Source organism: Maniola jurtina, chromosome 17, assembly GCF_905333055.1.
Source record: "Maniola jurtina chromosome 17, ilManJurt1.1, whole genome shotgun sequence".
Taxonomy (NCBI): Eukaryota; Metazoa; Arthropoda; class Insecta; order Lepidoptera; family Nymphalidae; genus Maniola; species Maniola jurtina.
In genome coordinates, this window is record NC_060045.1 from 12,355,520 (window position 1) to 12,377,276 (window position 21,757).

Genomic DNA, 21,757 nt, shown 5'->3' on the forward strand with positions numbered 1-21,757 from the left:
TAATCCCCGTAATAAAATAAAATATTGTGTTTACAGGGAACAATGCCAAATGGCAACATTGTCGCGAATGGAGAGAACGGAATTGCAAATGGCGTCTCAAACAGCAACGCGTGGAGACAAGAAACACAGAACCCCGGAACGACAATCCCCCCAGCGAGAGAAGTCGATCCTTCTCTGTATGAGGAACTGAAGCTCGGTCACGATGGCGCGGGCTTCAAAAGACTGAAGCCATAGCCCGAGGTTCGCCGCTCACCGCTCCGCTCGCCGCGGCTGTCGTCGCCGCGGGTGGCGCCCAAATACTGAGCGGCGAAAACCCCGCGCGCGGCTTTTACACCCCTCGTGCCGTCACTGCACTGGTGCTCTCTCGCTCACACTGCAGCTCAGATAAACTGGTTTTTTATCACGCGTGGTGTGTGTACGCCACCAGTTCGTGTGAGTCCCATGTGTTGCCGTGAACTCTCTAAGTACTAAGTAGTGACCACAAAATTATTATTATAGGATTTTCATATTGCGGGTCAGTCCGGGACAGAAGCAATATTACATCAATGTAGACAATGAGACCAAGCCGCGATATGAGCGGAGTGTAGATAAATACAAATATATTTTCAGTACCATACTTAATGTGATTTAAACCAAAAAAAAATGTAACGTAACATTTCATGTAAATATCGATTTCATTATCGATCGTCGTAACTATTAAATCGATTTTAATCTTTATCGCTGTTTCATGCACTTTTACAAAAAAAAAATCTTAGCAGTTGCATTCAAAACTTTGCAATCGCATTCTCTGCAAAGGGCAAAGAAAATTGGTGTGAAATAGCGAAAAGGGTGATTTCTGTAATTTTATAGTTGTTACTGCGGTCGTTAGTGAAATAACTTAGTTTAAAAATAGTGTCAGAGTTTAAAATCCGTAATAATTAGGTCATTCTATAAAAAAATGTGCCTTCGAACAATTTATGAAGTAGGTTTATTATAGTGTTAGTTACCTTTTGGCCCGTTTTTATGTAACTAATGTAAATAAAAACACACATTCCATAAGTACCTAATTTGAAACTACAAGTTTTTGTAAAAGTATAAAATGCAATTTTAACAAAACGCCGCATTTGTTATTATTTTTGTTTTCAAACAAACTGATTTTATTAGAGGTCAGTGTATTTATTTAATCTTATAAGCAAAAGTCAATTCTTTGCAATTATCTACATTCTTTGGAAATACATTCATATTTTTGTTATTTGACTGGCTGTGGTTTGTTAAAATTGCAAAACTAGAAATTAAAATACTTTGGAAAAAATATTGTCATAATCACACTATGTACAATCACTTGGTCTTGATGATCTGATTGTCATATTTTAATCCTAATTTGAATGATCTCAACAAAAATTACCTAGGAAAGTAGGTGAAACCAAAGTTATGACTCTCGTTTTTGTGTTGCTGGATTTCCGGTCTATGCTACTCTATACTTTGCCCAAATATAAAGATATTAAACTCCAGATAAGCAAAGCTCATACATTCGTATTTAAAAAAAGTGAAGACAAAATCGTACGCTTGTGTGTTGACACTCACACAGACACGTCAAGACGAAATACTAGTACTGCATAGTAATTAATTATATTTTAATGCTAATTAATTAATTAATAATAGCCTTACTGCATAACGTAAAGATTATAAACACAGAAACTCGTACTATCTCGCTCCTAATTCAGCGCGTACACAACATGGCGCGTAGGTAACAACCAATAGTAGACGGACGCGCGCTGAGACGCGAGTGGCTGAGATATTTTCGCGCCATTCAAAAATATGATTTCTGCGCAGGTACATCGGCTTATGTAAGTCTTACCAGTCTATAAAAGTCAAGTTACCACCAACGTACATACTTACATAGTGTGATTATGATGAAACATTGCTCAGCGGAGGATGTGATGATAGTTTTTATTAGGGACTTCTTTTTCCTATACTAATAAAATAATTTTAGATAAAAGACGGATGTGATTAGATTTGTAAATAATATTAATAAAAAAATATAAAGTAAGAAGTGTTTGTGTTTTTATCCATCTTAAAACTTAATAGATTTCAAACCCTCTAGACTTGAGTTTGTGACTTGGGTTGAGAACTCTAGAGTTCAAGTCACAAACTCAATCCCTAATCCTTTTGTAGTCCAAAATAGACTACAAAAGCAAGCAACTAAGCATATGCATCTGTAGAGGCACTAGCGAGTAATCATTTTAGAGCTACGCCGTGCGAGGCGTAGCGAAATTCGTCAGTTGCCTGTAGCTCGCGGTATTGCATTGTAGTCTCTAAAAATTGTAACTTTAAATTGTGAATAATAATATATATTTTTTAGTGTTCATTTCTTTTGTTTTTCTTACTACCCTGGTAGAGAACACGGCGCTATATATCCAGCAACATCCGTCGTACATTAAATATCTGTACATTGTTTTTTTATTTTTTTGAGACTACAATGCAATACCGCGAGCTACAGGCAACTGACGAATTTCGCTACGCCTCGCACGGTGTAGCTCTAAAATGATTACTCGCTAGTGCCTCTACAGCATGCAACACCACACAAACCTTGTATACTCGTACAACTCTTGTATCTGTGGTGTTGCATGGTGATGGTGGTCATTCATGCTTGGTTGCTTGCTTTTCCTGATCGTTTAGTAGTGGGAGAGTGGATGGTGCATATTATGGCATGCTACATGTTGTACCATACAGATTTGTTCGTTTTGTTGAATTATAGCGAATTAAGGTTATTAGTTCTTAAGTAAAATAAAATTTTAATAAAAATAAATAAATAAAATAAAAAATCAGTAAGTTGAGCCTTGTCATCCAGGAATTGGGCACTTTCGAGTTCCGTATCCGAAGAGTCCTATTACTAGATCACCGCTGTCCGTCCGTCCATCTATCTGTCCATCTGTAAGCGGGCTGCAACTCTTGAACCGTATACCTAATAGGTAGATTCGAAATTTCAGAAGATCACAGAGCCTGTATTTCTATAGCCGCTAAAACAACAAATAATAAAAACCAAGATGGCGAATTTCAAAATGACCACTATGCAAATTAAAAAAGAACCGGCCGGTTTTCAGATTTATTCCTGTTCTTGTACTATAAGACCTGCCAAATTTCATGATTCTAGGTCAACGGGAAGTACCCTATAGGTTTCTTGACAGACACGACAGACAGACAGACAGACAGACAGACAACAAAGTGATCCTATAAGGGTTCCGTTTTTCCTTTTGAGGAACGGAACCCTAAAAAGAAAATAATATTAGGAATCCTTTGTACGCCAGTCCGACTCGCACTTGACCATTTTTTGAAACTTTTCTTGGCGTTATTAAATATTGGCAATTTGTAGACAAAGGAATCGCTCTTACACCAACGGCGAAACTTTTAATATTTTAAACAATTCCCTACTCATTTTAGCGGCTATGAACCTTAATTATGAAAGTTCCAAGTTTGAAAGTTTTCATAAGCGAGCTGAAGGAATTAGATACGCAAAATTGTTTGAGATCAAACACTGAGGCTTATCCTGTAAAGTTTGTTTTACGCGAATAAAACAAAACTTATATACCTATAACACTTATTATAAAAACCGGCCAAATGCGAGTCTGACTCGCCCACGAAGGGTTCCGTTCCATCGTACAACATTATGTACTTTTTATTTATTTTTGACTTATGTGGCGGCCATATAAAGAAAGAGCTGGCCCGAAATGGGACCAAATAGCACAGGACCGAGAAAAATGGACATCTTTGGAGGAGGCCTTTACCCAACCTGGGGGTTCTTGCATAATAATAATAATTATTACTTAACAATACTAACAACTAAACAACTAAATTATAAATTCAACTAACCAACTAACAAAACATTAGTAAACATTCAGCACCTATTGTAAATATGGAAGAAATAAAAGGCTTTTTTTTTATTTTTATTTTATTTATTTTATATGGCGGCCATTTCTTGTAATAACGGCAATAGAAATACGTACTCTGCCGGTTCGCACTTGGCCGGTTTTTTAAATATCTACTTACTTTATCAGGTAGGTAGGTAATCTGATTTCCGTAAGCTTTTATAAAATAAGTCCAATCAGCGTGCCAACTCTGTACAAATAAATCCTGATTAAGCTTGCGGTCGGAACCAATTTGCAGTTGGAACCAACCAATTTTCATTTAAGCCATTTATAATCGACGCTGGCCATATTTTCTTTCTTTTATTGAATCTCTCCGAGATGGTATATTATTAGAGTGTGCAATTTTCCGCAAAAAAGCCTCAATGTGACTCCCCTCCTAATCCTTGGTTCGGGGTTCGATCCCGAGCGGGCACCTTAACTTTATGGAGGTATGTGTGTTAAATATATTATTTGTTTTAACGTTAAAGGAAAACATCGTGAGAAAATCTGCATGTCTGAGAGTTCTCCATAATATGTCCTCAAAAGTGTATGAAGTCTGCTAGTCCGCATTCGGCTAACTGGGTAGACTATGGTCCAAACCCTTCTCATTCTGTGAGGAGACCCTTGCTCTATGTGAGCCAGCGATAGATTGATGATGATTTTCTGACCTACATCTTATAATAACTTACAGACATCTACTTCATCAGAAAATCTGAATGTCACAAACATTTTTTTTTTTTGACACCTGATTTGCAGGTGTCAAAAAAAAAAGAAGTCTTATGCTTTATCGGTATTCATCTCAACTGAATTTCTGTTGACACGGGCAATTGAGCAGTTTATTGAATTTATTGTTGGGGACACCTATTTAACTTTGGCTTCAAAATGAATCAAAGAATTGTAAAGGTATTTACTTATTAAATTGCCTTTATTTCGCGGTATATTCTTTATATTAACTTCGTGAAGTTAAAGAAAACCGTTGTGAATATTTCGATGAATTCATACCTACCGAGCTGCTTTGAATTATATGCATTTGAATATTTTCTATTCAAATCATAGGAGATTAAATAAACCACCTTATACAAGGCACAAGTTTCGATTTTTTATCAAGGTGATAATGATATCTTTACCAGACTGCGGCGAAGCCCAACAAGGAGTGTTTGACTTGTGCGTATGTATGTATATATGCGTGTACGTTCCTATGTCCTCTCGTCACAACTCAACAGCTCAACCAATTTTTAACCCCCGACCCAAAAAGAGGGGTGTTACAAGTTTGACGTGTGTATCTGTGTATCTGTCTGTGGCTGCTGTATCTCGTGAACCGTAATAAGTAGATAGAGAATTGAAATTTTCACAGAATGTGTATTTCTACTGTCGCTAAATTAAAAAATGGCCACCATGTACCTAAATTTTAAAAAAATTGTTTTAAAAAAATATGGTACAACCCTTCCCTGTGCAAGTCTGACTCGCTTTTCATTTTATTTATTTTTATTTTCAAGGCAGCCATTTAAATTTAAGTATTATCTGTTAAATACTCACTTTGTGAAAATTCAACTCTTTATCTATTACGTTTCATGAGATACAGTTCGCTGACAGACAGACGGACGGACAGCGAAGGCTTAGTAATAGGGTCCCGTTGGCACTCTTCGGGTACGGAACCAAGGTTTATTTAGCCTTACCATGATGGCCAAAGCAACACATTCTACAATTTACGTATCTCGTATCTCGACGGGGTGGGGATGTGTGACAAACAGCGACAAATCAGAATTTGGCGTGGCTCCAAGCCTGGACAAAGCTGTGATTATGCCACATCACAGGCGCCTCAGCATAACTTGAGTTACAAGCTGCCAAAACCACTTGGCTTTGTTCCAAAACCTGTTTGGATACACGGATTTAGAATCCTGAATCTTAACCTTTTTTTTTGTTGACGGAACCCTTCGTGTGCAAGTCCGACTCGTACTCGACCGATTTTTACTACATTTTGATTACCTACCAACTCTTTATGCACGTTGCTAATACCTACTCAATAGGTGTATTTTGCACTCTACAAATCTAATTATGTTATTAATTTAATTTAACACAACTGCAGTGAAATTATTTTAATAGCTGCAAAATAATTAAGAGAAATTTGCCAATTAATTTCATATTAAATAGTATATAAATATTAAATATTAAATAGTCTATTTAATTCTACACTGGCACCTGACTTTTATTGACATTTTAATTTTGGTATCAATCTGTCCCCCTAAGAAAGCAGCGGGGGGACAGACTGGAAATAATAATTAGTTCGATCTGTCCTCTCGTCGCGTGTAGGGGGACAGATTGAACTATTTATTCCTATCTGTCCTCCTGAGGGGACAGATCAGGGGGACAGATAGGAAGAATTCTTCAAAATCAGGTCAGCGATCACTAATCTCACGCATCTATTAATAAATAATATTGGTATGGAATGAAACTCTCTGGCTTCGTGTTATAGACGTCCTCGCCAAGGCTCGGCCGTCTAACTCACACTCGACCAGAAAACGCTTACTTCCCGGTATCGTGCAGTAATGTACTATTAGTTTACGGTGAAGGAAAAATCTTTAGGAAACCTGCTTGTCTGAGAGTTCTCCATAATGTTCTCAAAGGCATGTGAAGTCTACCAATCCACTCTGGGCCAGCATGGCGAACTATGACCTAAACCGAGAATAATAGGGATCCGTCCAATTCAGCCATTCTATACTTAATTTTGTTCCTCCATTTCCTACATTGCCTTGGAGGTCAACTTAATGAATCGTCTAGGTATTATACCTGACCTAGGTAGGTAGAGACTGCCTGTGGCTTCAGTTTCATGGGCGCAAAATCCGGCCTTATCCCTCACCTAATTAAAACGGCAAAATTTAAGTTTTCTAGGGCCGAGAATTTGCGCTAGGCTTTGGTAAGCGAGTGAGTCAGGTCTTTTATTATATTATGAGAATATTATTTGTAATGAGAATGTGGAAAATTACGGAATAGTTACAGTATTAATAAGTTACAGTGTAATTAAGAAGTAACGTGGATCGATTAAACAATTGATTATATTATACTCAAAAGGACTTCATTGTTCTTTAACGAACCACTAACTATGGAAGAAAAATATTAAGTAAGTAAAATTAAATGAAATTGTTCATTTTTCTGTTCCAAATTGACCTAACGTCTATGAAAAAATTGTTAGGCTTCTATGCCCTTTTCCGAAACTTATAATTATTTATTATTATACAACGTTCCTTTAATTTAATCAAAATTAATTAATTAATTAATAATACATATAATATGTTACTACAATATATATGTACCCATATAATATGTTACTAGCTCTTGATTTTTAAAAATTCCGTTCCGAAAAATCTTTGACATTCCGGGGTAAAAAGTAGCCTTATTACACTCCAGGGTCTTTAACTAGACCCAATACCCATGCAAACAATCACGTCGATCCGTTGCGTCGCTGCGACGTGATTGAAGGACAAACCAACAAATCGACTAACTAATAAACTAATAATCGCATATAAACACACATATCGCTAAATATTCGCATATTTTCTTCCTAATATGGGTATGTAATAAGCGTGCAGCATGCAAGATCTAATGATCTAAATACTTAGTGGTAGTCATTAGGAGTACGTACACGAGCGAGTGTGTGTGTATGTGTGTGTGTGTGTGTGTGTGTGTGTTTAATCTTTAATATAAACTAGTTAAATAAAATTAAAATGTTTTATTTGACTACTAAGTATTAAGAATTTGTTGTTCTCTCCATGTGAATGAGATTTGGAACAAATTGATTTACAGGAGTAAGTTGTTAGAGGGAAGATATTCAGCAAATAATATGAAGCTTTCTCTTGGTAAGTTCTCTCTGGATCACTGTGATCTGCCAACGATGCTGGATAACGTTGCTGTGTTACTACGAATGGTGACGATTAACATCGACAAAAATTACACTAAATGTAAGTTTATTGTATTAGAACTCTAGCAAAAGCACAGGTGATAGTACTGATAATAATAATAATTACTGATAAGATACCAGAAAAAAATGCAACCTGTTTTTTTTTTAAAGTTCACAATGTATTCCAAATAAAACATCTGTCTGACGCTAGAGGTCAAAGAACGTTGCGCAGATAGGTGCTGCGGCGTCAATGCCGCGTGCCGCGTCCTGGGTAGAGATTTAAATGTTCGATAATAATTTCTGTAGGTATATGATGCTGCTAACTAATAGTACGCTAAATATTCAAGGAATTTCTTTATTTCAGCCATTCCTTTGATCTATTACTTCATAGTTTTTATCGCTGCAGCTGGTTATATCTACGTTTACATATTCTCGATGTTTTGGTTTGTATTCATCCGATGTAGAGAGACCGGGGACTTCATAGCTGCATCTGTTGTTTTCTCTCTAGGCACAAATAGTGAAACTTGGGCCACCAAGTTTTTGTTCATGATAATTAACAAGTATGTATAATTTTATACTCATTGATTGATACAGATTGGTCATATCGCAGCATAAATTGCGGTTTACTTTAAAAATAGAATCTGATCTATAATATAATTTACACTTCCGTGGTATTCTGACGTTACCTAATGTTACCCAGCGATAAAAAGTTTCCACAACGAAAGATATCAAATTCAAAGAAAACATATAAAAGCTATGTAAGATATTTAAGATGTCAAAGGATTAATTTTACAAAGTTCTTAGGTACTAATTTCAAGTTCAAAAATAACTTAGTTATAATATTTCTATTCAATATCTATTTGGTGTTGCGCAAGGCACAATTGATGATCCTTAATTCTTTCTTATATATTATTTTAATCATAATTACCTATTTCATATAAATTACTTAAATAGCATCTTAAATTTAGTTCTTGTTACTCATAACAAAGTAAATACAAAAACTTTTATAGAAATACGGTGCAAGGGATAGTACAGAGATATTTAGAATGTGACTCTAAAGTAGTACCAGGTTCACGATTTTCCAAGAATTTGCGTAAAAAATTACGCGACATAAAGAAGAGAGTCACTTTTGTATGGTCTAGTCTCATAATGATAGGTGTGGCGTACGTTTTCCGGCCATTCGTGTTACCTGGACGACATTTTACACAAGATTTGTACGTAGTGTACGGTAAGACCACATTGCATACTTATTTATTATTTATTAGTTTAAAAATTGTCTTTTTCTAATTCATTATTAATGGGTTACAGGTCTAGAACCAATGACAGAAACTCCAAACTACGAAATAGCATCAACATTTATGACGATAACCATATGCATCGGTATTTATACTTTGGCCGGAATCACTGCATTCATTTTAGTTATCATCGGCTACATCGAAGCTCAAATATTAGCACTCAGCGATGAAATGCTAGTTCTTTGGGAAGATGCTGAAACACATTATGGAAACTACATTGAAACAAATAATATCATTCGCTCAAATAATCGTGATTACCATAAAATGCAAATTATGAATAAATACATTAACAACCAACTTAAAGAAATAACAACTTTTCACATAGCAGATATAAATCTATTAAACGATTTTGAAGGAGCATTTAGAGGAACAATGGCTATTGAATTTGGTCTTATAGTTATAGGTATCGTATCGGAACTACTGGGGGGTATAGAAAACACTTATATAGAACTACCATATACATTTCTACAAATATGTATGGACTGTTTCATAGGACAGAAGTTAGTTGATGCCAATAATATATTTGAAAAAGCAGTTTACAATTGTAATTGGGAAAATTTTGACAAATCAAACATGAAAATTATCCTAACCATGCTGCAAAGTTCACAGAAATCACTGAAGCTAACAGCAGGTGGATTAGCAGTACTAGATTATGTTTGTCTAATGTCAGTGATCAAATCTACCTACTCGTTTTATACTACTCTACAATCTACTATTAATTAAATATTAAAGAAAATATTTTTACATTCTTAATAGCACATTTTAATTACTTATTGACTGTACAATAAAAGGTAGTATCACTTTTCTCTGCACAATACAAAGTAGCACAAAACAGTTATAAAAGTATATTGCGTTAAATATTTGAATCAGATAAGTTCATATTCTAACAAAAAGGTCATAGAAAATCGATTACGTAAACAAAGGTCTTCAAAGAATCAACAATATATCTATGTACTGTTGATTTGTGACGAACTTTGTGGATCTCTACAGAATAAATAAATAATTAGTACGAGTATGTTAGTCGCAGTGGTCGTTTAGTGAATCCGGTGAGTTCGAACATAATAAACAATTATTTTCATCATTTGTCATTATATTATGCATCACTACTTTTAACCCCCGACCCAAAAAGAGGGGTGTTATAAGTTTGACGTGTGTATCTGTGTATCTGTCTGGGGCATCGTAGCTCGTAAGCTAAGGAACCGATTTTAATTTAGTTTTTTTTGTTTGAAAGATGGCTTGATCGAGAGTGTTCTTGGCTATAATCCACGAAAATCGGTTCAGCCGTTTGAAAGTTATCAGCTCTTTTCTAGTTATTATTTGTTTTGCCTTCACTTGTCGGGGGTGTTATAAATTTTTAATTTACACTTGTATATATTTAACTTTAACTTTTTACAGGATGTCAACAAGGTCACTTTTAAACATGAAACTTCAGGGCATGTGGGCAACTCTTCGAACATTCAGTTTGGCAGAAGATAGATTTCCGATGATAATAGAAAACGTCGCTTTCTTGTTGAGAACGATGACAATAAATATATACAAAAATGATGATAAAAGTTAGACTTGTAATAGAGAGAGTCAGAGCGTGCCAGACCTTCGTTATTTTATAAAAGCTCGAAATTTCTCTGCGTATCATCCCCAACACAGGGAGGAATGATTAGCAACTATGAAGTTTGGATCATGGTGGCTTTGGAAGATAACAGGTTTAAAAGGTGTAAAAAGTCTTACGTCACTAAACAAAGGTCTGGCAAGCTCTGGCTCTTAGGCCATAATATTGGTAAATTAAGAACCTTTATTTACCCAATATCTTATTTGCAGAGGACTCTCCGTCACTCGCTTCATACAAACGTATTTTGGTTCTCATTCAAATCAAACTCGAAGTAATTTTGTAGACACGTCCTCTGTCAGCGGTTTGCCAAGTTTTCGTAAAAATAACTAGTTTTAAAAAAATACGCGTTAAAGATTGTAATGTAATTTCTTGAGCCCGTGTCACTTTGAAACTGAATATTTTAACGTAAATCTGGCAACCATGGACACCGATATAAGTTTTTAGAATGAATCTACAAAAGATTGAGTTTGATTGGTTGGTCTTCAAATAAAAGCTAAACTACGTTTGTTTTGACGCCGCTACGACCAAACCACTCTTAATTTAACATCAAATTCCTATAACAACAAAACCTTTTTATTATTTCCTTCATTTCAAGATTCAATATTTAATTATTTATTTAATTTCACAATGTATCATTTTCACAGGTATATCCTGGTTCTACTACTTCACATCAATCGTCGGTGTTTTCTGCTATTGCTACGTTTTTATCTTCTCTATGTTTTGGTTAGTATTCTTCCGCTATTCGATGACTGAGAACTTCATTGAGATGTCTGTGGCCGTATCACTCACCACTTGCAGCGTCACATCTGTTACAAAAATTCTTTTCATGAAGTTTAATGTGTAAGTATTCTTAAGTATTCACATATTAATTAAACCAGCTCTGCATGTAAAGTGGAGTACAAATATTAATTTAAACTTTTTACTATCACAGAAGCCACATGCAAGAAATTGTTGAAAGATTTATAACATTCGATGCACAAATTGTGCAAGGAACTAGATTTACAACAAACTTACGAAAATATCTACGGTTGGTCAAGAAACGAGCTCTTTTTATATGGATTTTTCTATTAGGAAATTGTGCAATATACATGGTGATTCCCTTTTTAAGGCCTGGCCGACATTTTACACAGGATTTATACATTATCTATGGTAAGAAAGATATTTGTTAAAGAGTTAGTTAACATTATAAAAAATACACTTTTTAAAATAGCTACTTGTCTCCAATAAATAAAAGCTCCTTTTCGCTAATTTGCATATACTTACCTAACTTCTCCAACAGCGATATGAGTATTTCTGTATTAATGTTCATCAAAATTAATAGCCTAGTGTGAACGTCTACTACACAAAGATAGTATTTCCTAATGAATACGACCACACTCAAACAACCTATTTCATCCAGCCACTTTCCGTCACCTCAAGTGCAAATATTTAATAAATATGTTTGCTAAACAGGTTTAGAACCTATGGTGGAATCGCCGAAATATGAAATAGCACATACCTTGACAATAATAGGTATAACATATGGAGCATGCGTAATGGTAAATGTGGCCGCATACGTTATAGTTATCGTCGGTTACAATGAAGCGCAACTATACGCAATTAGTGAAGAGTTAAAAAACCTTTGGGATGATAGTCAAAATTACTACAATAAAATAAAGCACCAGATTCACAATAAAATACACGCCATACACATAAGAGAAAAAATTGTAAACGAATACATACGAATTCGTCTAAAAACCATAGTGTATTATCACGTTACAAATATTAATCTTTTCAAAGAAATGAATAACCAATTAATTGATATACTAGCTATTGAATACAGTATAATGGTTATTGCTATAATAGCTGAACTGCTCGGAGGATTAGAAAATACATATCTACAAGTGCCATATACTCTCGTGCAAATATCTATGGACTGCCTTTCTGGACAACGGTTAATAGACGCTTGCCATGAACTTGAAAATGCTTTGTACAGTTGTGAATGGGAAAATTTCAATGAGTCCAATCAAAAAACGATTTTATTGATGCTCTTAATTTCGCAAAAGACTCTTATGCTGTCTGCTGGTGGTATGAAGAATTTGAATTTTAATTGCTTAATGATAATATTGAAATCTTCGTATTCAGCTTACACGGCTTTTAAATCTAGTATAGAGAATTAATAAAACGCTAAAGAATAATATGTTCTATTTTTTCTTTTCTTTTAACAAACAATCATCATCAAATTTTACTTGCTTGATGACAATATTGAAATCGTCATATTCAACTTACACGACTTTAGAATCTACTGTTAAGTATTATAATACTTAAGAATATTTCACTTCAAAGAGTTTTCAACCCCTTGCCGGCTCACTACTCTGAGTACAGGTCTCATCTAGTAATGGGAAGAGTTGGTTATAGTCTACTACACTGGCCTAGTTTGGATTGGCAGACTTCACACACCTTTGAGAACATTATAGAGAACTCTTGCCTAAGGAAATCTGCATGCCTATATGCAGATTTCCTCACGATGTTTTGCTTCACCCTTAAAGCAAGTGATGTTTACATGATGTTTACATGTCATTATTATGACATAAAAATTAATATGTTACCTAAGCACAAATTAATAATGTTTGCATTAACTAATTATGTTTAATTTACCCAGTTTACCTAGATATGTGTCATCTCTGAATTCTCACGGGAATTCAGGAATAACATCAATCATATCGAAAGACGCCCAGGGTAGCTCGGTCATTCCCAGGTACTAGTGTGATTACTAACTACATAGATGGCGCTAGTATAATTGTAAGTAGACAATTAAAGGCTATGGCAAGTTGGCTAGTATTATTGTGCCATAGTGGGATTTTTATAGAAAAATAAACTATACACGCTGAAATTTGAGTGGTTGTCTTCCCACGGCAGAACGATTTGCTCTCAGTAGTACTATTGAAACATAGAGTTAAACGTAGTAAATAGAAATACTAGCTGACGCCCGCGACTTCGTCCGCGTGGATTTAGTTTTTTCGAAATCCCGTGGGAACTCTTTGGTTGTCCGGGATGAAAAGTAGCCTATGTGCTAATTCCAGGATATTATCTATCTCCATTCTGAATTTCAGCCAAATCCGTCCAGTAGATTTTGCGTGAAGGAGTAACAAACATACACACACGTCACACATCACACATTAGTGTGATGTGATTTTTGTCTTGAAACAATTAAAAAAAAGATCATCAATTCGAACGCATGAGAAACAATAGTAATTCACGTTAATAGTAGGTATGTTAATTCACTCGAACCACTTTGCCGATAAAGTGACAATGTTTGGAGCGAAATAAGCTCTTGCTCGTAATGGTACGGCAAAACCTGGCGCACGCATGTGCTTTGACTATTGGTTCGAGATCTCTTTCGAGTTTTGTTTTTCTCGATTGTGAATTTGCCATTTATGATTCTGATAATTTTTGTACTCATAAATCGATGTTAATACTATGACAAAATCATTTCCCTTCGGTAAAACCACTGATTTTAGAGCTACCCCTATTCTGAGGGTAAAACAACCACTAAAATTTCAGTGTATTATTAAAATGGACCACATAAGTCAAATTTTGTTCAAAATGATAATTTACCTCCACTAAACCGCTACTTTACATTAGAAATGATTCCATTATAGAGGTCTGTAATCGGGCCTTTACTGGCCGCACGCCAGCAATTTCCAAGAGGACTGTAATGGAAATTGCTGGACAGTTTTTTTAATTTTAATTTTTATTTATTTATTAATTTGTTTTAACTTTTTTTTATCTTTTTTTCATTATTTTTTAAGTATTTTTTTTGTTGTTATGAATTAGTGTATTTCAGACTGTATGGTTTAGGAAATGGAGGTAAGATACTTTACAAGTCTAGTCTAGCAATTACGGACCTCGTATAGTTTAAAAGTATCAGGGGGCACGGCAGTGCCCCCGCCAAGACGAGCCAAACGGCGGCCGGGGCGCTACGTAGTACCTTTTTCTCGAAGTGTTTCGCCGTATTTTCGACCCGTCATAACTTCGGTCTGGATGACGCTAGAAAGCTGAAATTTTCAGTATAAGGTGTCCTCAGCAAATTTACCAAATATACTAAGTATCAAATATCTAGCTTTTATGGTTATAGATTTATTGATACCTAAAATAGGCCGTATTCGTCCCTCACTGATGATCATCACAATTCATAGTCTGTAATTCTAGGGTACTTCCAGAAGTCCTAGAAGGCTGAAATTTGGTATGTAGACTAGAAATTGCATACAAACTACAGGAAAATTAAGAAATTGGCAATGCCCCCCCTCTACGCCTCTTATGAGTAAAGCAAATCTGTAAATTCTGTCGCTAGAATTCTGATATTTTCAGGATAAGATGTCCTTGGCAAATTGATTAAACTCATTGAGTATCAATTGTCTAGCTTTTATAGTTTCAGATTTATTGACAGTCAAAACTTCTAGTCTGTAATTCTAGGGTACTTCCCGAAGTCCTAGAAGGCTGAAATTTGGTATGTAGACTAGAAATTGCATACAAACTACAGGAAAATTAAGAAATTGGCAATGCCCCCCCTCTACGACTCTTATGAGTAAAGCAAATCTGTAAATTCTGTCGCTAGAATGCTGATATTTTCAGGATAAGATGTCCTTGGCAAATTGATTAAACTCATTGAGTATCAATTGTCTAGCTTTTATAGTTTCAGATTTATTGACAGTCAAAACTTCTAGTCTGTAATTCTAGGGTACTTCCCGAAGTCCTAGAAGGCTGAAATTTGGTATGTAGACTAGAAATTGCATACAAACTACAGGAAAATTAAGAAATTGGCAATGCCCCCCCTCTACTACTCTTATGGGAAAAGCAAATCTGTAAATTCTGTCGGTAGAATGCTGATATTTTCAGGATAAGATGTCCTTGGCAAATTGATTAAACACATTGAGTATCAATTGTGTAGCTTTTATAGTTTCAGATTTATTGACAGTCAAAACTTCTAGTCTGTAATTCTAGGGTACTTCCCGAAGTCCTAGAAGGCTGAAATTTGGTGTGTAGACTAGAAATTGCATACAAACTACAGGAAAATTAAGAAATTGGCAATGCCCCCCCTCTACGCCTCTTATGAGTAAAGCAAATCTGTAAATTCTGTCGCTAGAATGCTGATATTTTCAGGAGAAGATGTCTTTGGCAGATTGATTAAACGCATTGAGTATCAATTGTCTAGCTTTTATAGTTTCAGATTTATTGACAGTCAAAACTTCTAGTCTGTAATTCTAGGGTAATTCCCGAAGTCCTAGAAGGCTGAAATTTGGTGTGTAGACTAGAAATTGCATACAAACTACAGAAAAATTGAGAAATTGGAATTTTACCCCCTCTACGCCTCTTATGAGAAAAGCAAATCTGTAAATTCTGTCGCTAGAATGCTGATATTTTCAGGATAAGATGTCCTTGGCAAATTGATTAAACGCATTGAGTATCAATTGTCTAACTTTTATAGTTTCAGATTTATTGACAGTCAAAACTTCTAGTCTGTAATTCTAGGGTACTTCCCGAAGTCCTAGAAGACTGAAATTTGGCATTAAGTACAAATTTCAAGAATTATGAACAACAGATAAATTAAGAAATCGGGTCCCCCTTCATCCCCTCGTATATGAGATGCATATCTGTAAAATCTGTTGCTCGAATACTAAAGTTTACATGACAAGATGTCCGTGGCAGATTTATCAAACGTACCAAGTATCTGTGTTTCCTGAAGTCCTAAAAGACTGAAATTTGGTATATCTGCTTCAAAATTGAGTTGCAAGATTCCACCCGAACAAATATACTTACATACGAGTACATTGCAAGTTGAATAAAAGCTTTTAAAAAAAGAGGTAACGATAGAGAGTGGGCCATGAAAATGATGTACCTACAAGAAATAGATCCAAAAAAAATTTAGGGCACCTGCCAAAAAGAAATGAAATCCCATCAAAAACATTTCATGTAAAAAGTTAGCCAAGACTCACAAGTTCATAATGTTTTCACTGTTAAAAAGTTATGAGATCTCTAGTAGAGCCAAGCCCCTAGCTGATCTTAGATTTGTGCTGGCCATGGGACCTATCCCAAGTCCAAAGTAATATAGCTCTTAAATGTTCTTGACTATATCACATTTATAACAATAAATAACAAATCACTCTACTTACAAGCTCTGATTCTACAAACCCTATATCTTGGTAAAAAAAGTACGGCTTGGCCGTTTAATGTTCGTAAAACTATTACATGACATAACATATTAAACGTTAAAAGTTATTAAACGGCCAAACCGTACTTTTTTTACCAAGATATAGGGTTTGTAGAATCAGAGCTTGTAAGTAGAGTGATTTGTTATTTATTGTTATAAATGTGATATAGTCAAGAACATTTAAGAGCTATATTACTTTGGACTTGGGATAGGTCCCATGGCCAGCACAAATCTAAGATCAGCTAGGGGCTTGGCTCTACTAGAGATCTCATAACTTTTTAACAGTGAAAACATTATGAACTTGTGAGTCTTGGCTAACTTTTTACATGAAATGTTTTTGGTGGGATCAAAATTACTTGAGAAGTCGTCGGCTTTCCCTCGGCCTTCCAATATGACTCGGCCAGTAATTGCTGTATTTCTTATGTATTTATTTCAGGCCTGGACTGTTATGTTATTATATGTCTATCATTTAATGAATAAATTATTTGAATAAATAATGTTGAGCAATTTCAACTAATGTTTCAGACAAAGTCGATGAGGATAAATACCAGATACTAGGTGAAAGTGATCCCATCTCCAGCAGTGATCTGCCAATGGTGGGCGGGACAAACGTGATGACCACATTCACTACTGCGATTAAAATACGGTTGTTAATAATTATATTACTAAATATTTTTATTCAATTAAACTTTTACAAGTGCTTTTGAACCGTCAAAATAAACTACCACTGGTGCGGAATGCTGCTCCTACCAAGAAGAACCAGCAAGAAACTCGGCGGTTACTCTTTTCAAGTATTCAATTTACAATTTACAATAATATGCCATACAAGCAATTGCAGCCCCGCGTATTGCTGATGTTTTTTTGTCATTTACATAATCTTTGATTGCATAAGATTATGCTTTTTTCTGGAGCATACTTTTAATAGATTTTTTAAACTTGTGTAAAGGCAAGTCTAAAATTGACTGTGGAATTTTTATAAAATATTACACTCCCACAAATGACTTCCCCACTTTCCTGAGGCGGAGCGTAGGATTTCCGAGGCTGTTACGGTTTCTAGTTTGCCTGTCGCGGAAAACACCGATTTTTTTGGAACTGGAAAAAATACGAAAACTGTGAATTTGTGGATACATCACCAAAAAAATTAACATGTGTTCATGAACAAATAACATAATTAGTACCTATTTTCAATTTCTTTAATTTCAATAATTTATATCAAGTGGGGTATCATGTGAAAGGGATTTACCTGTACCTTCTAAAGCAGAGTTTTATTTATTTTTATGCATAATAGTTTTTGATTTATCGTGCAAAATGTCGAAAAAATTCCCGAGTACGGAACCCTCGGTGCGCGAGTCTGACTCGCAATTGACTGGTTGTTTCGATGCATAAGATGAGATGAAGGTCTCGCAGTCCTGTGTCTGACTTGGGTAAGAGAGGACACCGCGCCGTCTTTGCTGATTTCGCTCATCTTACGGCATATCTTGTAAATATACGGCATTTTGAATACCTACAGAAGGTACTTAAAATGCCGTACATTTCGATTAAATCCTCCAGTTCTGCATTCTAATTGAGACTCACTCTTTCTATAACAATCCTAGAGAGAGTTGTACAGAGTAACGATAAGGCACGACGTTCACACCAAGACCTTCCCGACTATCTTTTATTACTTCCCACATTAAACACACAAACAACTAACTTTAGAAGGAAACTTAAAAACATAAAAGAACACTCACAAAAGAAGCTAAATATTTAAATGTCTTTGAATCTTCTGAATAAGACTAGAACAAAATAATATTACTACATATTTTGTCGAGTAACCAACAGAATCAAAACATAAATCTCATTTTTTCCCTTAGATTCTTACATTTTAGCTCAATCGAACATGAAAATTAAAGAGATGTGGGCAACTCTTCAAACGTTTGGTTTGGATGGCGATAATTTTGCAACAATTATAGAAAACATAGCTCTTTTGTTACGAACAATGACTATAAATATCTACAAAAATGAAAGTAAGACCAATTTTATTTGTTCATATACGAATAATAATAATAATAATAATTAATTTTTTACTTATTTTATCAAACTAGGATTACTCTTGGAAATAGACAGCTGCTTTTTTAATAGGCAAGATTAAAATCTTAGTTATGTGTCTCAAAGGTTTATAATGTTTATCAAAGGTACGCCTTGGCTCTACTGGATTATAACAATTGTCGCTGGACTATGCTACTTCTACGTTTACATCTTCTCTTTGGTGTGGTTAGTCTTCGTCCGCTATTCAGTAACTGAGAACTTCGTGGCAATTACTGTTGCTATATCACTCGCTGCTGGCAGCCACACTTGCATTACAAAACTTCTATTTATGATGCTACACGTGTAAGTATATTTAAGTATTTTTAAAGTCCGTATCTCTAGAGAAAAAAGGAACCCTCATAGGATCACTTCGTTGTCTGCCTGTCTGTCTGTCTATCTGTCAAGATCCGTCAAGGTAATATAAACCTACATATAAGTAATTCACTATCTATAGGATACTTCCCGTCGACCTAGAATCATGAAATTCGGTAGATAGCAATGTCTCATAGACTATACAAGTAAAGCAAAAAAACCAAAAATCGTAAATTTGTGGTTACATTACACATACCTACATACAAAAAATTTAAAAGTGTTCTTTCCTGTAAGATGATACGGAATCCCTCGTGTGCGACTTGCACTAGACCGGTTTTTTTTAAGTCAACCTACATCAACCCGAAAGGGTTGACTACTAACGATGATACTAATTTACTACTTAATTAGATGATATTAATTTATTTATTTTTTGATACTAATTTAATACTTTCTATTATAACAGAGACCATATACAAGAACTTGTGCAAAAATTTTTGACATTCGATGCTCAGATTATGCCAGAAACAAGATTTGTAATTAATTTACGAAAAAACCTACGCGCTGTCAAGAAACGAGCTCTTGTGATTTGGATATGTCTTATTGCAAATTGTGTAATATACATGTTGATTCCTTTATTGAGCCCTGGCCGTCATTTGCCTGCAGATTTATATATTCTCTATGGTAAGAGGGATACGAGATCTAATTTGAATAAGTATAAATATTTTTTGAGAGACACAATTTAACTGTGCTGTTTCTACTTATTTTAAATTTTTCTTAGCTTTCTAACAAATGTCTTTATGTTCTGCAGGTTTGGAACCTATGCTGGAGTCGCCTAACTATGAAGTACAATACGTTGTGTTCACCTTTAGCGCAGGCTTTTGTGTATACGTCATGGTAAATGTACTCGTATACGTTATAGTAATCGTCGGTTACATTGAAGCTCAACTTCATACGTTAAGTGAAGAGTTAAATATCCTTTGGGATGACAGTCAAAACTTCTATAATGAAGTCAAACACAAAATACATAATAAAATACACGCAATACATCAGAAAGAAAATATTGAAAATGATTACATACGAAAACGTCTCAATTCCATCGTACATTATCACGCTACGAACATTCAGCTTTTCCGAGAATTTAATAACGAAATTAGACAAACTTTAATCGTTGAATACAGCATAATGGTTTTCGCTATAATAACAATTCTGCTCGGAGGATTAGAAAATACATATCTACAGCTGCCGTTTGTCTTTGTACAAATATTTATAAACTGCCTTTCTGGACAACGACTGATAGATGCGTGTGACGAGTTTGAAAATGCCATATACAGTTGTGAGTGGGAAAATTTTAATGCGTCCAATCAAAAAACTGTTCTACTGATGCTCTTAAATTCGCAGAAGACTTTGATGCTGTCAGCTGGTGGTGTGGCGGACTTAAATTTTATTTGCTTGATGACAATATTGAAATCGTCGTATTCAACTTACACGACTTTAGAATCTACTGTTAAGTATTAATACTTAAGAATATTTCACTTCAAAGAGTTTTCAACCCATTGCCGGCTCACAACTGAGCACAGGTCTCATCTAGAAATGGGAAGAGTTGGGTATAGTCCATCACGCTGGCCTAGTGCGCATTGGCAGACTTCACACACCTTCGAGAACATTATAGAGAACTGTAAGGCCTGCACATGTCCTCACGATGTTTTCCTTTAGCACATAGTTAACTACGAAAAGTTAGAGGTGCGCGCCAGGAATCGAACCACCAACTCACTGAACGTTTAGGACGACGTCTTTACCACTAGGCTATCACCGCTTGAAAATCAAAACTTAACAAAATAGGCATAAACATTAATTGCGTGTGTCATATCTAAAATTCCCGCAGTAATCACAAAATTAGGCCATAATGGCTATTGAATTTTATTATTTACTATAAATATACATATAGAATACTATATATAGGCAAAAACGAGATGATCCATACGATAATTGAAACGAATAAACTGTCATCGTACTTCTGATGTAGTCACTTCTAATGATTGATCTAACCACTAGTAAACCTAGTAAAATAACGATAGGACCTTTAGGCGAAAACTCAAACAATGGCTCACACAAAATTGTTTTTATGACATAAATGAACTATCTCGTAACTAATACTTACATATATGACCTCAATTCCACGATAAACTATGTACCTATGTTCTTGAATCTGTAAACTTAGTTTTAATTTGACATACGATATCTACATACATATACTTACTAAGACATACCTACTTAAAATCGTAACTATTAATAATGACAAACGTAATATTATGAATTTTATTAACAAAACTTAATTTTACTAGAAACACTTCAATCTTCACTTAGATGTATATCAACAAATCGATTGAAAAAGATAATACTAGTAATAAAAAAGAATGAAATTGACAATATTGCTATTTAATAATAATAATTTAACATTAATTGAATCTTAATTTCCAATAATAGTCGTAGATAATAATTTAATGATTA

The 21,757-nt window shown here is 34.9% G+C and overlaps 3 protein-coding genes and 1 long non-coding RNA gene across 5 annotated transcripts in view; 3 read left to right on the forward strand and 1 right to left on the reverse strand.

Moving 5' to 3' along the window:
- LOC123873701 (Ig-like and fibronectin type-III domain-containing protein 2) overlaps positions 1-2,022 on the forward strand; it is a 144,452-nt gene extending 142,430 nt beyond the window's left edge. For both annotated transcript variants that reach the window (XM_045918685.1, XM_045918686.1), the window contains exon 30: positions 37-2,022. In XM_045918685.1, coding sequence (XP_045774641.1) covers positions 37-234 — 198 coding nt within the window. In that variant the 3' untranslated portion in view covers positions 235-2,022. The remainder of the gene's footprint in view (positions 1-36) is intronic.
- LOC123874054 lies at positions 1,716-9,797 on the forward strand. Its single transcript, XM_045919213.1, has 5 exons — positions 1,716-1,726; positions 3,879-3,910; positions 8,144-8,339; positions 8,790-9,007; positions 9,088-9,797. The coding sequence occupies exons 1-5, from the start codon at positions 1,716-1,718 to the stop codon at positions 9,795-9,797; spliced, it is 1,167 nt and encodes a 388-aa protein (XP_045775169.1).
- An 847-nt stretch (positions 9,798-10,644) lies between these two features.
- Positions 10,645-21,445, reverse strand: LOC123873756. Its single transcript, XR_006797746.1, has 3 exons — positions 21,435-21,445; positions 16,833-16,835; positions 10,645-10,803 (listed from the first exon to the last, which is right to left on the reverse strand). It is a non-coding gene; the product is annotated as an uncharacterized LOC123873756 (long non-coding RNA).
- On the forward strand, positions 19,228-20,764 carry LOC123873729. The gene is made up of 3 exons (XM_045918747.1): positions 19,228-19,240; positions 19,713-19,930; positions 20,058-20,764. Exons 1-3 carry the CDS (start codon positions 19,230-19,232, stop codon positions 20,762-20,764), a joined length of 936 nt encoding a protein of 311 aa, XP_045774703.1. The 5' UTR covers positions 19,228-19,229.
- Positions 21,446-21,757: the final 312 nt, after the last annotated feature.